Here is a 15,585-nt window from a genome sequence, read left to right on the forward strand (position 1 = left end):
ACCCTGTACACCAATGCCTAGGTCATTAACATATATCAAGAAAAACAGTGGACCTAACAATGACTTCTGGGGGCCCCCACTATATATCTTCCTCCAGTCTGAAAAACAACCGTTCACCATGACTCTGTTTCCTGTTATTCAGCCAGCTTCATATCCATTCTGCCACTATCCCTTTTATTCCCATGGGCTTTAACTTTGCTGACAAGTCTGTTATGTGGCACTTTATCAAATGCCTTTTGGAAGTCCATGTACACCACATCAACTGCATGACCCTCATCAACCTTCTCTGTTGCCTCATCAAAAAAACTTAAGCAAGTTAGTTAAACACAATTTTCCCTCGACAAATCCATGCTGGCTTTCCCTAATTAATCCAGATTTGACCAAGTGACTGTTAATTTTGTTTGGAACTTATGTGCTTCAATTTTTTCAATATTATTTGAGGACTTGTGTTTTAGAATTGTGTAGATGGATTCATTGGAGGACTGAAGTGGTTCCATAGATGCTGGATTTTTTTGTTTAAAGGGTGACTGGAAGGACTGTTTAAAAACAACATTTACTGGATGTCACATGTCTTCAGCGCAGTAAACAACAGGTGCTTTCTGAATTTGTGAGTTGTTTACAAGAGAAGTGACGTGTCAAGATTTATGGTGCTCAAGAGTGGGTTTCATTTTTGAATACTGTTTTGAGTCAGTTGGGTTTGTAGCCTGCTGAAAGAAACACTCAGCTCATCTTTTCTCCACCTCTCTGAGAAACCCTGAAAAAATCACGTGTGCGATATCTATAATTCCTGATGCCACATTTCTCCTCAGAAGCTTTTGGAAGACTTCCTCTCAACATCTTCTGAACGAACTGTTTCTGAAAAGATCCCAGGAACCCGTATATGTGTATTCAGACGCCGGACTGTATGCCATCTGGAACATAATGTATCTATCCTTTTTCTTCAAGAATTAACAAGTACTTTGGCCAAAGCATCTTTATTTTTCCTTTAACTTGTGTGTGTGTGTGTGTGTGTGTGTGTGTGTGTGTTAGTTATATGTTGCCATCTAGAACATATATCTTATCCTTTTTCTTCAAGAATTAACAAGTACTTTGGCCAAAGCATTTTTATTTTTCCTTTAACCTGTGTGTGTGTATGTGTCTTCAAATTTCTGGACTTATCTCAACATCAAGAAGATGCTTTTGCTCTGGACTACACTGGTTATAATGCAAGACCCAACTTTGTCTCTGAATTGCTGCTCTGTTGTGATATTTAAAGTAACTTTAATCAGTTTACTGCCCTTCCCCCACCATTGCTGTGATTGAGAGACTTCAGTCTCCTGTTGAGCCTGTGACTGGTTATGCTGGTTTTTCTGCTTCAGCCTCATCCTGCCAGCTCCATGAGGGGTCCTGGGGAGCTCTTGTCACAGGAGCCTGTGTAGCAGGCTTTCAGCTACACCATCAAGAATACCCTGACACAAGTTACATGGTCTGCAGCCGGGCTCGCCAGCTGGACATGCATATGTATTAGTCCCCGTCTGTGTAGCGGAGCCTGCTCTCCAATCGTCTCGGCCATCCCTGCCATTGGATAAAGACCTTGCTTCGCTCGGACCGTGTGGTAGTCGGTGTACAACAGCCACCCCATGTTAAAATAACCCACGCACAGGCATCTTCCACCCCCTCAAAATGAATCTTCGGGACCTGAAGTATCAACATTGGACTATTCAGTCACCTAAGGACCCTGGAGTGGAAGAAAGTCATCCTCGTTCCCGAGGGGCTATCTAAGAAGAAAAAATGCGTGTGTGTGTTGGGTATTTAGAAGGGAATATATATATATATACTTATTATCATATTTCAAACTGTGTGTTAAAGCTTTGCATCTTTATTGACTAAGTCATGTTTTATAATAAATTAATGCTTTTGTTTATTAAAGAAACCTGGTTGGCGGATTTTATTGAAACTAAAATAGATAAGAGTATATAATTGGCTGCATCGGTAACTCGGTACACATTTTAATATATGTTATTGCCTGTGGAGAAGTGGAACTAGAGAAAGACACTGCACTCCTCCTGCCTTGATCGTAACAAATTATCGTTTCTAAAAGCTTTCCCACCACCGAGGTCAAACTGACTGGTCTGTACTTGCTGGGCTTATCCTTGTTCAAAAAAAAGAGTGCAGAGATGTAACATTTGCAATTCTCAAGTTCTCTTGCACCACCTGTGTATCTAAGGAGGATTGGAAAATTATGGCCGGTGCCTCTGCAGTTTCCCCCCTACTTCCCTCAGTGTCCTTGGATGCATCTCATTTGGCCCTGGTGACTTACCAATTTTAAGTACAGCCAGCCTATCCAATAGCTCTTTATCAATTTTTTAGCCCATCCAATGTCTCAACTACCACCTCTTACACTATGACTTAGGTAGCACCTTCTTCCTTGGTAAAGGCAGATACAAAGTACTCATTTAATACCTCATACATGCCCCTTGCCTCCATGCATAAATCCCTTTTATGGTCCCTAATTGGCTCCACTCCTCCTTTTACCACCCTTTTATTGTTTATATGCCTACAAGAGTGGGAGTCAGTTGCCAGCATTCGCCAGAGCTGGCGGGCAGCCATAAAGACAGGGCTAAATTGTGGCGAGTCGAAGAGACTTAGTAGTTGGCAGGAAAAAAGACAGAGGCGCAAGGGGAGAGCCAACTGTGCAACAGCCCCAACAAACAAATTTCTCTGCAGCACCTGTGGAAGAGCCTGTCACTCCAGAATTGGCCTTTATAGCCACTCCAGGCGCTGCTTCACAAACCACTGACCACCTCCAGGCGCGTATCCATTGTCTCTCGAGATAAGGAGGCCCAAAAGATGCCTACAAGATGACTTTTCGATTCCCTTTTATGTTAGCTGCCAGTCTCTTCTCATACTTTCTCTTTGCCTCTCTCATTTCTTTTTTCACTTCCCTTCTGAACTTTTTATGTTCAGCCTGAATCTTAATTATATTTTGTACCTGACATCTGTCATATGGGCCCTTTTTCTGCTTTATCTTACTATCTATCACTATCATCTAGGGAGCTCTGGCTTTGTTTGTCCTATCATTCCCCCTCATGGGAATGTCCCCTAACTGTACCAAACTATCTCCTCTTTGAAGGCAGCCCATTGTTCAGTTACAGTTTTGCCGACCAATCTTTGATTCCAATCTTTCCTACTAGTCGGCGGCCTATAGAATACATCCCGTAGTGTAAAGGCACCTCTGTTGTTTGTTAGCTGTAACCCAATAGATTCTGTCTTTACCCCTCTAGGACATCCTCTCTCCAACACTGTTGTGTTCTCCTTAATCAATACTGCTACCCTACCTTCTTTCTTTCCTCCCCAATGTACTTACCCCATTGACGTTGTCCCTTTCCCAATTAATTATTTTTATTGTGGATTTCTCCTTGTCCTTTTCCATAGCTAAAACCTTATGATACAATGATCACTGGCCCCTAAATGTTCCTCTACTGAATCTTGATCCATTTGACCCACCTCATTCCCCAGAACCTGATCTAGCAGTGCCTCCTTCCTGGTTGGGCCAGAAACATACTGATCTAGAAAATTCTTCTGAACACAGTTCATAAACTCTTCCCCATAAACTCTTTTCCCTCTCTGCCCTTTACACTATTACTGTCACAGTCTGTATTAAGATAATTAAAGTGTCCCATTATAACTACTTGATAGTTCTTGCACCTGCTGTAATTTCCTTGCAAATTGGTTTCTCGCTATATCTTTCCCACTAGTTGATTGCCTATAGAGTGCACCCAGTAATGTAATGGTACCTCTTTTGTTTCTTAGTTCTAACCAAATAGATTCTGTCTTTGACCCGCCCAGGGACGTCCTCTCTCTAGCACCGTAATGTTCTCCTTAATCAGTCTCGCCATCCCTCCTCCTTTCTTTTCTTCCCTATCTTTCCTGAACACCTTATATCAGGAATATCTGGTAGCCAGGTCTGCGTTATTACCACAACATCATAGTCCCACGTGGCTATCTGCACCTGCAGTTCACCAACCTTATTTATCACACTCCGTGTGAATGACAAAATGTACTTTCTAACTTAGTAAGGAAAATTGTTCAGGCTGCTGTTCAAATGCGTCATGTGGAAAACTAGTACAAATAGGTAAATACTGGTGATTGTAGCCAGCTCGAGAATCCTGAGGTGATTTAGAGGGCGTTTGTATACATTTCTGGCCCCTGGCCAGAAGACCACATCATGAAATTACTGCCTTTTTAGTTGATTTGGTTTTTGTATAAATTAAATCTTAATGCATGTTTATAAATATCCTCCTCATTCTGATTTAACTTCTTAAATACACCCCTAAAATGGGGCAAGTGATTTACATGTTATATTACTATATAAGTTTGTTTGAATATTGATGGAGGTTTTATTTTAAATGTGGATTATCTGTTCATATAACCATGTGTTGATGTTCAGGTCTACTTCAGACTTCATGCCTCGATCCTCAAACTGCTGGAGAAGGATGAAGTGACTGTGGACTGTGAGATGCTCTTCAGCTACATAAAAGAGGCAGCTCAGGGGCCTTTTGCCAGAGGTGAAGAGAAGAGCACCTTTAAAGTCTCTGAGAAGTAGGTTCCATTTAATTAAGGACTAAAGTGATGAATTATATATAATTTTTGATGGGCATGAAGATGGGGCATTGCACTTGGAGACCCTGATGCTATGGGTTTGTTTTTCTTCGATAGTTGACAAAAACTATTTCCTTTTTTAACGCACCATTAGGTGGTGTTAGGATAAGAACGTAAGAAATAGGAGGAGCAGCCCATTCAGTCCTCCGAGCCTGCTCCACCATTAACTAAGATCATACCTTATCTTCTACCTCAATTCCACCTTCCTGCACTCTCCCCATATCCCTTCATTCCTTCAGTATACAAAAATCTAAAGATCTGTCTTGAGTGAGCGTCCACAATCCTTTGAGTGAAGAAATTTCTCCTTATCTCTGTTCTAAATGGCCAATACCTTATTCTGAGATTGTGGCCCCCAGTTCTAAACTTCCCAGCCAGGGGAAACATCCTCCCAGCATCCACCATGTCTAGCCCTTTAAGAAGTTTATATGTTTCAATGAGATCACCTCTCATTCTTCTAAAGTCTTAAGTAATTTAGGTCTAGTTTACTCATTCCTCATAGGACAATTCCCTCATCCCAGTAATCAGTCTGGTGAACCTTTGTTGCACTCCCTCCAAGACAAATACATCTTTCCTTGGGTAAGGAGACCAAAACTGTTCATAGTACTCCAGGTACCACAGAGCCCTATATCATTATAGTAAAACTTTTTGTTCAGATTTAAGCCCCTAGTTATGGACTTAGAATTTTATATTGAGTTATAGGATCATGTTATGATCAGCCTTCCCAAGAAGTTCCTTTACCACAAGATTATTAATTCACACTTTTTTGTTGCACAATACTAGACCTAAAATAACCTGTTCCCTAGTTGGTACTTCAATATACTGGTCCAGAAAACTATCTTGTATCCACTCCATGAACTCGCCCTCCACACTATTACTGCACATTTGCTTTGCCCAGTCTATATGAAGGTTAAAGCCCCCATGATTACTGTATTATCCTTGTTATACGCGCCTCTAATTTCCTGTCTTATACTGTGCCCTATACTGCAACTACTGTTAGGGGGCCTTTAAACTACTCCCAAGAATATTTTCTGCCCTGGTTGTTTCTTAGCTCCACCTAAACTGATTCTACATATTGATTTTTTAAAGCTAAGATCCTTTCTCTCTACGTTCTTTATTCCATCCTTTATTATCAGGGTTACCCCTCCTCCTTTTCCATTTTGCCTATTTCTTGTAAAATGTAAGTACCCTGGAATGTTTAGTTCCCAACCTTTGTCACTCTGCAACCATGTCTCTGTAATGGCTATTAGATTAAACCCATTAATTTCTATCCATGCTATTAATTAATCTATTTTATTGTGACTGCTTTGCGAATTCAGATATAGTGCCGTTAATGTTAACTCTTCATGTTTTTACTGATGTCATCTTAGTCTCTAATGTGCTATTACCTATGTTAAGCTCTCTGTCCTTTCCTGATTTCACTGTGCTTATTTTTACCCAAATTGCCACCCTCCTCTACATACTTGACATTCACTTACTGCTTTTAAATTTACCTTTTCCTGAATCCCTTAACTCCCCTTTATTTAGTTTTAAACCCTATCTACTGTCCTAGTTATTCGATTGGCCAGGATTAAGTGGAACCTGTCCCAGTGGAACAGCGCCATCTTTCCTTGGTCTTAGTGCCAGTGCCCCATGAATTGAAGCTGCTGCCTCCCACACTACACTTTCAGCCAGGCATTTAACCTTCCAAGCCATCTAATCATGAGCCCCTTTTGGTTGAAAAAATGAAATGGTTGATAAATAGTTATGATTAGCTTTATTTTTGAAACACAGGTGGGAAAAAAAAATCTTCCATTTTCATACAAGTATGAAGTTTAAAATTGAAAGTGGGCATCAGGTGAGCACTAATGGGGATCGACTGTGATATACCACACTATAAATAGCCTGACAACATACACAGTGACGGCTTGCATGTGACAAATAGACATTTGGTGAGGGAATAGAGGGCCCATGGAACTGTACCACAGCCAGGGGTGGACACCTCGGGTGAGAAAAGGAGTGGAGGAAGCGACTGAGAAGAAGGAAGCAAAACGTCTAAGAAAAGTAAAAGCAGGATTAGGGGTTAGTGATTCTAATTTTGCAGCAGTTATCAGTGGAGCACCGCACAGAAGGTATCTTGTAGATGATATTGGTGGAATGTTATTTGGGGAGAGCACCCAGTTGTGTGGGAAAACAGGGTGGCTAGAGGAAGGGGAAAAATTGGGAAACTTATAAAAGAATTACCAAAAAGGTTTAATATTTGGAAATATATATGTTTTGTTAGTAAGAGATCTGATATAATGTAGAACCATATAGGTCATGGTGATCAAGAAGCCACGATGTAACTTTAAAGGGGAATCAAAGTCCAGGTAATTAAACTAGTGACCTCTGAGGCAACTGCTTAAAATGTAATGGAGATTTATAAGCTTGGACATGGCCTCAGAGCTGACTATGTACTGCCTGATTTTTGGAATGCAGTTAACTGTGCATTTGGGCTGGTCTGAAATCAGAAGCCTTCTCTTCCCCATAACCCCCTATTGCATTCATTGAAGCCACTCCTGATGCCTTCCGATTGATATCAGTGTGGAGGAGATCCAATCGGACAGGCCTTTTGTAAGGTAAAGATTTGATGCTTCTTTTAAAGTAATTTTTTTTCTTTTATGGGATGCGAGCATATCCCTAATTGCCCTTGACAATTGAGTGGCTTGTTAGGCCCTTTCAGAGGGCTGTTGAGTCAACCACATTGATGTGGGTCTGGAGACGCATGTAGGCCAGACCAGATAAGGACAGCTGATTTCTTTCCCTAAAGGACATTAGTGAATCAGATGGGTTTTTATGACAATCGATGATAGTTTCATGGCACCATTACTGAGACTAGCTTTCAATTCTAGATTTATATTTATTAATAGAACTTATTAATCAATTCAATTTAAATTCCACCAGCTGCCGTGGTGGGATTTGAATCTGTGTCCCTAGGACATTAGCCTGGGCCTCTGGATTACTGGTTTAGTAATTACCACTAAGCCGCCATCTCCCCAATTTCTCTTGTGACATCAGGCTTGCTTAGTTTAGTAATATACCTGATGGAGTGACTTCCATAATTTAGAAGTGATTGTAACTATGGACAGTTTCTTGCTGCCAGCAGGATGTGGGGGTGGGGGTCTAAGGTGAGCAGTTCAGCAAGGGAGTAGGGCAGGTGCAGATGGGAAACTACCTCTTGTGGGAAATCTGAGGAAGAGTTTGGTTGGAAAATGGCCTTCGAGGCAGAGGAGAAAAAGATGGAAAAACGCTTTGAAGTAGGAAGCTATTGGCAAAATGCCTTAGGGAGAGTAGTAAACTCTGTTGGTGGGTACATACCCAAAAACTGCTGCGTGTAAAGGAAAGTCGGCATGTTTCAGGGAGCAATGATATACCTATGTATGTGGGAAGTGCATTGGAGATGAAAGACAATAGTGAGGGGTGCCACAAAGTGGTGTGCAGGAGACATTGAAGGCTTCGTGAGGTATTAACATTTTTAATGTGGGTGGGCATCAGTGACAGCAATATGGACAGTGGAGTGGCACAAGGTTTTCAGAAAATGTGGAGGGAGACAAGAAACCTGTAAACTGAATGAAGGGGAGATCTAGATTGCCATAGGCAATTCATTTTTATGTTGGGATTATCTGCGGAGGGAAATTAACTCTGACTGTAAAGCAGCTCTTTGACAGCACCTTCCAGCACAGTCACAATGGACTAAACGGCCTCCTTCTGTGCCGTAAAATTTTCTGTGTTTCTAAAAGAACAAAGGCAGCAGGCGCACGGAAATACCACCACCTACAAATTCCCCTCCAAGTCACATATCATCCTGACTAAGAAATATATTGCTGTTCCATCACTGTCATTGGGTGCAAATCCTCCCGAGCAGCACTGTGGGTATATCTACACCACACGGACTGCAGCGGTTCAAGAAGGCGGCTCACCACCACCCTCTCGAGGGTAATTAAGGATGGGCATTAAATGCTGACCTTACCAGAGATGTCCATATCCCATGAATGAATAAAAAAAAGTTAAGCGAACATTTTTATCTTATTGGGGTGTATAATACATTTCGAGCATTGCGCCACTGAGACAGTGCTCATCCATCATCCTGTGTCTATGTCCAAGTGATGTGATCTGTCATCGAAATACACATATTTAAATATTTTAATGGTATTCTGAGGGGGCAGATGCTATGGGATCTGGACTGAAATGTTGAGTGGCAGCAATTACAGAAGAGTTGGTGACTGCCTGAATAATTCTGCCATTTTTCCACTACCTCCACACGTAGCACTTGCGGCACAAGAACCCCCTTAAGGAATTGGCCACTGTGAGGGTGGGGGATTGGGTGGAGAAAGGAAATTCAGCAGCATAAACACAGAATGGGCCTCTTAGAAGCACTGGGTCATCCCAGGGAGGAAATTTTAGTTTTTGTATTTGGCCTCCCCTTCAGAGCCCTTTGCCACCACATTCAGTCACATAATGGGAGACTCCTCAACCTAACTAAAATTTGAGCCCTTTATGGTTGACTCCATGAGACCACATGGGTTGGCATATTCCTATTTTTCCGATCACTGATAAGGCCATTTCTCATCACTTCTTTGTATCTCTCACCACGCAAATAGATTTGGATGTTTATGATGCACAGTTGGTTTCGCCATTCATCATCAGATCTGGCTGGACCACATTAAGCAATATGGGGCTGTACTGTCCTCTGCCAAGACTTCACTATTTCAGGATCGTCCTGGAATGCAACAACAGCGATTGATTTTTGCCCCCTTCACCTTCACTTCCAACAAGTGCATGGAGCTCAAGGGCCTCTTAGTCACTAAGATTGAGACCATCCTTTCAGCTGCCTTTGGAGCATTCCTCCCTTTCCCTAGCCCACCAAACCCAACTTCTTCCAAGGATCCCCCACTGCCCTAGCCCTGAACTTGTATCTTTCCTTCGTATCTCTCCTATCTCCTCTCATGTCCTTTTCCAGCTCATCCTGCCTACCTGACCCACGTCCTGCTCTCTGGACCTATTTCCACTAAGTTGCTCTGATGAAAAGACATTGACCTGAAACGTTATTCCTGTTCCTGTCTCCATTGCTGCTGCCTGACATGCTGAGTGTTTCCAACAGTTTATGATTTTAATCCCACTGAACAGCTGATTGTTCAACTTCTGTTCCTGGCCCCCATGCTAGTAAATATTGTTAATGGTGCCCTCTCCTCAGGCAGTGTAATTTTCCCGTTGAAATCTACCATCATCGTGCCCTCCTCAAAAAAAAAACACACCTTTGACCCCTCTGACCTTGCAAAATACTTGCAGACCATCCACCCTTTCTGCTAAAGTTCTTGAATGTATCCATCTTATCTACAACTCCATATTTGAGCCTTGTAAATCAGATTTCTGCCACTGCCGCAGCACTGAAGCTGCTCTAATTAAAGTCATAAATGACATCCTGTGCGACTGTGTCTGTAGTAAACTATACTTCCTCATCCTTCATGACTCGTCTGCAGTCTTTGCTACGGTTGAGCACAGTGTCCTCCTCCATGGCTTTCAGTGGTTCCATTCCTATCGATCCAGTTGTAGTCAAAGAATCACCTCCAATGGCATCTTTTCCCATTCCCGCGCAGTTATCGCAAGAATAGTTCAATCATCTATTCTTGGCTCCCATCTATTTCTCATCTACATAATGCCCCTCAGCGACATCATCCAACAATTCAATGTTCCATGCCTCATGTATACAGAAAACACCCAGCTCTACCTCACCAACACTTCTTTCGACCCCTCCACTGTCTGTTATCAGACTGCTTATCTGACATCTAGTCCTAGACTAGTCAAAACTTTGTCCATGCTTTTGTTTTCTATAGACTTGACTATTCATGTGCTTTCCTGGCCAGCCTCCTATCTTCCAGGCTGCAAGCACTTAAGCTCATCCAACATTTGGTTTTCTGTATCCTAACTGGCAGCAAGCCCTGTTCACCCATCACCCCTGTTCTCGCTGACCTTCATTGACCTTGAACATCTTGATTTTAATATTCGTATCCTTGTGTTCAAACCCCTCCATGGCCTCACCCTTCCTTATCACTGTAACCTCCTGCAGCTTGACAACCTGCATTCCTCCAATTCTGGCTCTTTTATCCCCCACTTCCTTTGCTTCACTGTTGATGGCTGTGTCTTCAACCATCTAGCCCTAAGATCTGGAATTGCCTCCCTAAACTTCTCTGCCTCTCCTTCTTTATGATGCTCCTTAAACCTACCACCTTGACCAAGCTTTTGGCTACTTGCTCAAATATCGTTTCCTTGGCTCGGTGTCAGTTCTTTGTCTTATTGCGCTGCTATTGAATGCCTTGGGATGTTTTATTACACTAAGGGTACTAAGGTGCTAATTAAGTGTAAGTTCTCTTAGTCCACAAATTAGCGAATTCTAGCTCATCCTGGACCTCGGGTGCCCTCCAAGTTCTGAAGCCCGGGCTGAGGCATAGAGTACAAAAGCAAGAAAGTTATGGTAAACCTTTATGAATCATTAGTTAGGCCTCAGCCAGAGTATCCCCTGGCATTGTTCATGATGAGCTGAAAGATGCGCTATTCTGGAAAAGTAGGAGAGTTGTGCCATATAGGGCACGACCATTTAGTTATGGTGACTGAAGAAGTCAAATTTTGTGTACATTACATGGAATTCTAGGATTTTTACCTTGCTATGAGAATTGAATTCTGTGACTCTTGTTCTTATTCTGTGAATGCCAAATCTCCCCATGCTTGGCAGATGTCCTTTCACTTGGACAAATGTAGTATCGTGGATTTGGAGGTTAGGAAACACCAAGCATTTTTATATCATCCAGGAGTATCTGTTCAAGATAACAGATGAAGGAGGGGAGTTGGGGTGTAATAGTTGATAAACTAAAGGTGCACCAGCACTGAAGTGCCGAAAGAGAAAGCAAATAGGGGGTTAGGTTGTATTGCAAGCACCAAAAAATATAAAATAAAGGGCCCTATACTTTGGCTATCATAAAGCTTTGGTATGTCCATGATTGATGGTTTTCTATCTAGTTTTGGACCCCACACATGGCGGAGCATACCTAAACTCTGGAGAAGGCGACTAGAATAATACCCTCTAAGTTATGGAAGACTCTCGGGCTATTTAGGCTTTGTGGAGATAGGGTAAAGGTTTTAAAATAAGAGGACTTTGCCAAATCTTTGGTAAGCTAGGAGGTCGTCAGGATATTAGATGAGATAAAAATAGGTAGAGGAGGTACTAGGAAGGTTGGCTGTACCTAAAGTTGATAGCTCAGCTGTTCTGGAAGGGATACATCCCTGTTGCTGAGTGAAATAAGGGTAGAAGTTGTGGATGTGCTGGCCACAATCCTGTAACCCTCTTTAGATATTGGGTCGGTACTAAAGGATTGGAGGATTGCAAAGGTTATATGCTTATTCAGAAAGGTCTTTACCATAGAAGATACAAGTAATATTCCACAAATAGCTGTAAATCAGGAAATGGAAGGGAGGGAGGAACCCAGTAAAATTACAATCACCAGGGAAGTGGTACGGAGCAAATTGTTGGAGCTGCGGGCTGACAAATCCCCGGGTGCTGATGGACTTCTTCCTGGGGTCTTAAAAGAAGTGGCTAGTGAGTTAGTTGGTGCATTGGTTTTGATTTTCCAAAATTACCTAGATTCAGGGAAGGTTCCATTAGATTGGAAAATAGCCAATGTAACTCCTTTATTCAAAAAGGGAGGCAGACAGAAAGCAGGAAACTTAATATCTGTCATAGAGAAAATGTTATAAGCTAATATTAAAGATGTTATAGCAGGGTACTTAGAAAAATTCAAGGAAATCAGGCAGAGTCAACATGGTTTTGTGAAAGGGAAATCATGTTTAACCAATTTATTGGAGTTCTTTGAAGAAGTAACGTGCTGTGGATAAAAGAACTGGTGGATGTACTGTACTTAGATTTCCAGAAGGCATTTGATAAGGCGCCACATCAAAGGTATTGTGGAAAATAAAAGTTCATGGTGTAGAGGGTAACATTTTGGCATGGATAGAAGATTGGCTAGCTAACAGGAAACAAAGAGTAGGCAAAATGTGTCATTTTCTGGTTGGCAAGATGTAACGAGTGGTGTGCCACAGGGATCAGTGCTGGAACCTCAACTTTTTACAGTTTATATAAATGACTTAGATGAAGGGACTAAAGGTATGGTTGTTAAATTTGCTGATGGCACAAAGATAGGTAGGAAAGTAAGTTGTGAAGAGGACATAAGGAGGCTACAAAGGGATATAGATAGGTTAAGTGAGTGGGAAAAGATCTGGCAAATAGAATATCATATGGGAAAATGTGGAATTGTCCATTTTGGCAGGAAGAATAAAAAAGCATATTATCTAAATGGTGAGAGATTGCAGAGCTCTGAGATGCAGAGGGATCTGGGTGTCCTGGTGCATGAATCGCAAAAGGTTAGTATGCAGGTACAGCAAGTAATTAGGAAAGCTAATAGAATGTTATCATTTATTGCGAGGGGAATTGAATACAAAAGTAGGGAGGTTATGCTTCAGTTATACAGGGCATTGGTGAGACCACATTTGGAGTACTGTGTACAGTATTGGCCTCCTTATTTAAAGAAGGATGTAAATGCTTGGAAGCAGTTCAGAGGAGGTTTACTAGACTAATGCCTGGAATTGGTGAGTTGTCTTATGAGGAAAGGTTGGACAGGCTAGGATATCCACCGGAATTTAGAAGAGTAAGAGGCGACTTGATTGAAACCTATAAGATTCTGAGGGATCTTAACAGGGTGAATGTGGAAAGGATGTTTCCTCTTGTGGGAGAATCTAGAACTAGGGGTCACTGTTTTAAAATAAGTGGTCGCCCATTTAAGGCAGAGATGAGGAGAAATTATTTCTCTGAGTGTCGTGAGTCTTTGGAATCTCTACCTCAAAAGGCAGTAGAAGCAGAGTCTTTGAACATTTTTAAGGTAGAGGTAGATAGATTCTTGATAAGCAAGGGGGTGAAAGCTTATTGGGGGTGGGCGGGAAGTTGAGGTTACAATCAGATCAGCCATGATCTTATTGAATGGCAGAGCAGGCTCGAGGGGCCGAGTGGCCTACTCCTGCTCCTAAATCATAAGTTTGTAAAGGGGAGAGGGATAAACCTGGCAATTATAGTCCAGTCATAAGAACATAACAGTTTATGTCGGTGGTGTGTAAGCTTTTAAAGATAATAATCGGAGAGAAAATTAACAGACATTTGAACAAGCTGGATTAATAATGGAGAGCGAGTGCAGATTTGTTAAGGGCAAATCGTTTTTGATTAAATTGATTGTCTTTTGATGAGTTAACATAGGGTGATGAGGGCAGTGCAGTTACTGTTGTGTCTATGGATTTTTAAAAGGTGTCTGGTAAAGTACCATATATTAGGCTTGTTAGCAAAATTGAAGTCATGGGATAAAAGGGGCAGTAGCATCATGGATACAAAATTGGCTAAGGGATAGAAAACCGAGTGTTATGGTGAATGGCTATTTTTTGGATTGGATGGAGATATATATTGATATGCCCCAGGGTTTAGTACTAGCACGCTGCTTTTTTTTTGTATATATTAACGACTTGATTGGAGGGTACAGGGCACAATTTTGAAATTTGCAGGTGACCCAAAACTTGCAAGTGTAGTAAATAGTGAGGAAGACAGTAATAGACTTAAAGAGAACATATGGCCAGCTGGTGGAATGGGCAGACATAGGACAAATGAAACTCCACACAGAAAAATGTGAGGTGATACATTTAGGTAGAAATAATGAGAGATAATGCAAGCTACATGGTTCAATTATAAAGGGGTGCAAAAGTATCGAGACCTCGAGTGTTTGTGCACAAATCTTTGAAGGTGGCAGGACAAGTTAAGAAAGCTTATGCGATCCTAGGGTTTATAAATAGAGGCATGGAGTACAAAAGCCAGGAAGTTATAACCAGGAAGCTCAACCTTTATAAAACATTAGTGCGGCCCCAGCTGGAGTATTTTGTCCAATTCTGTGCACCACACTTTAGGAAGGACATGAAGGCTTTGAAGAGTGCGCAGAAGAGATTTGCTAGAATGATTGCAGGGATGAGGGATTACACTTGCGTTGATAGACTGGAGAAGCTAGGGTTGTTCTTGGAGCAGAGCAGGCAAAGAGGGGCTTTGATAGAGATGTTTAAAATCATGCAGGGTTTCGGTGAAACAAGTAAGGAGAAACTGTTTCCAGTCATTGAAGGGCCACTCACCAGAGTGGGCACATTTAAGGTGATTTGGCAAAAGAACGAGAGGCAAGATGGGAAAAACTTTTTTTACGCAATTTGTGGTTAGGATTTGGAATGCAGGGAATTGGATAAATACTTGGAAGGTGAAAAAAATTGCAGGGATATGGGAAAAGACCATGGGAGTGGGACTAACTGGATTGCTGTTCGAAACACCCGACACAGATTCAGTGGGCTGAATGGCCTGCTGTCCTGTACTATTCTCTGATTATATGATAATGAAAAGTTGGACTTAATCCTGTTGAATGGGTTAGATAGAGATGGTAAGAGTAGAGACCATACATACAAAGTCCTTGCATAAAGAGGTTAGATGCCAATTAGCATTGCCTTTCACATTCATAGTTCTCTAAAACAGATTACCTACGCCTAATGGGTATGGATTTGATGCAGTCCTCTCAAATTCCTAATGAAGACATGTTCAGTTAGGCAGGGTTCATTGCTGATTCACTGCGCCAATGAACACTTGTGGGCTGTTGCAGTCTTTTGAAACCTTACTTTTTTGATGGATTGTCTCAGAAGTTGTGCAGTTGGGGTTGATGTATGAGGTAATATCACGTCTAGGGGGTGGACTTGATAGTCTTCCCTTGTCCTTTTTGTATGTCCATAAACTTATCCTGGGTGTCCAATATCTGGCCATTTAATATAGTTTTGAATGTCATATTGAATTATTTAGGTACAAATTATTTTGTG

The 15,585-nt window shown here is 41.7% G+C and overlaps 1 protein-coding gene across 4 annotated transcripts in view; it reads left to right on the forward strand.

The window, feature by feature from the left end:
- Positions 1–15,585, forward strand: part of cabin1 (calcineurin binding protein 1) — a 678,888-nt gene that overhangs the window by 137,440 nt on the left and 525,863 nt on the right. For all 4 annotated transcript variants that reach the window (XM_068055415.1, XM_068055418.1, XM_068055416.1 and 1 more), the window contains one exon: positions 4,430–4,581. In XM_068055415.1, the coding sequence (XP_067911516.1) occupies positions 4,430–4,581 (152 nt within the window). The remainder of the gene's footprint in view (positions 1–4,429; positions 4,582–15,585) is intronic.

The sequence above is a fragment of the Heterodontus francisci genome, chromosome 23, assembly GCF_036365525.1.
Source record: "Heterodontus francisci isolate sHetFra1 chromosome 23, sHetFra1.hap1, whole genome shotgun sequence".
In the NCBI taxonomy this organism is placed as follows: domain Eukaryota; kingdom Metazoa; phylum Chordata; class Chondrichthyes; order Heterodontiformes; family Heterodontidae; genus Heterodontus; species Heterodontus francisci.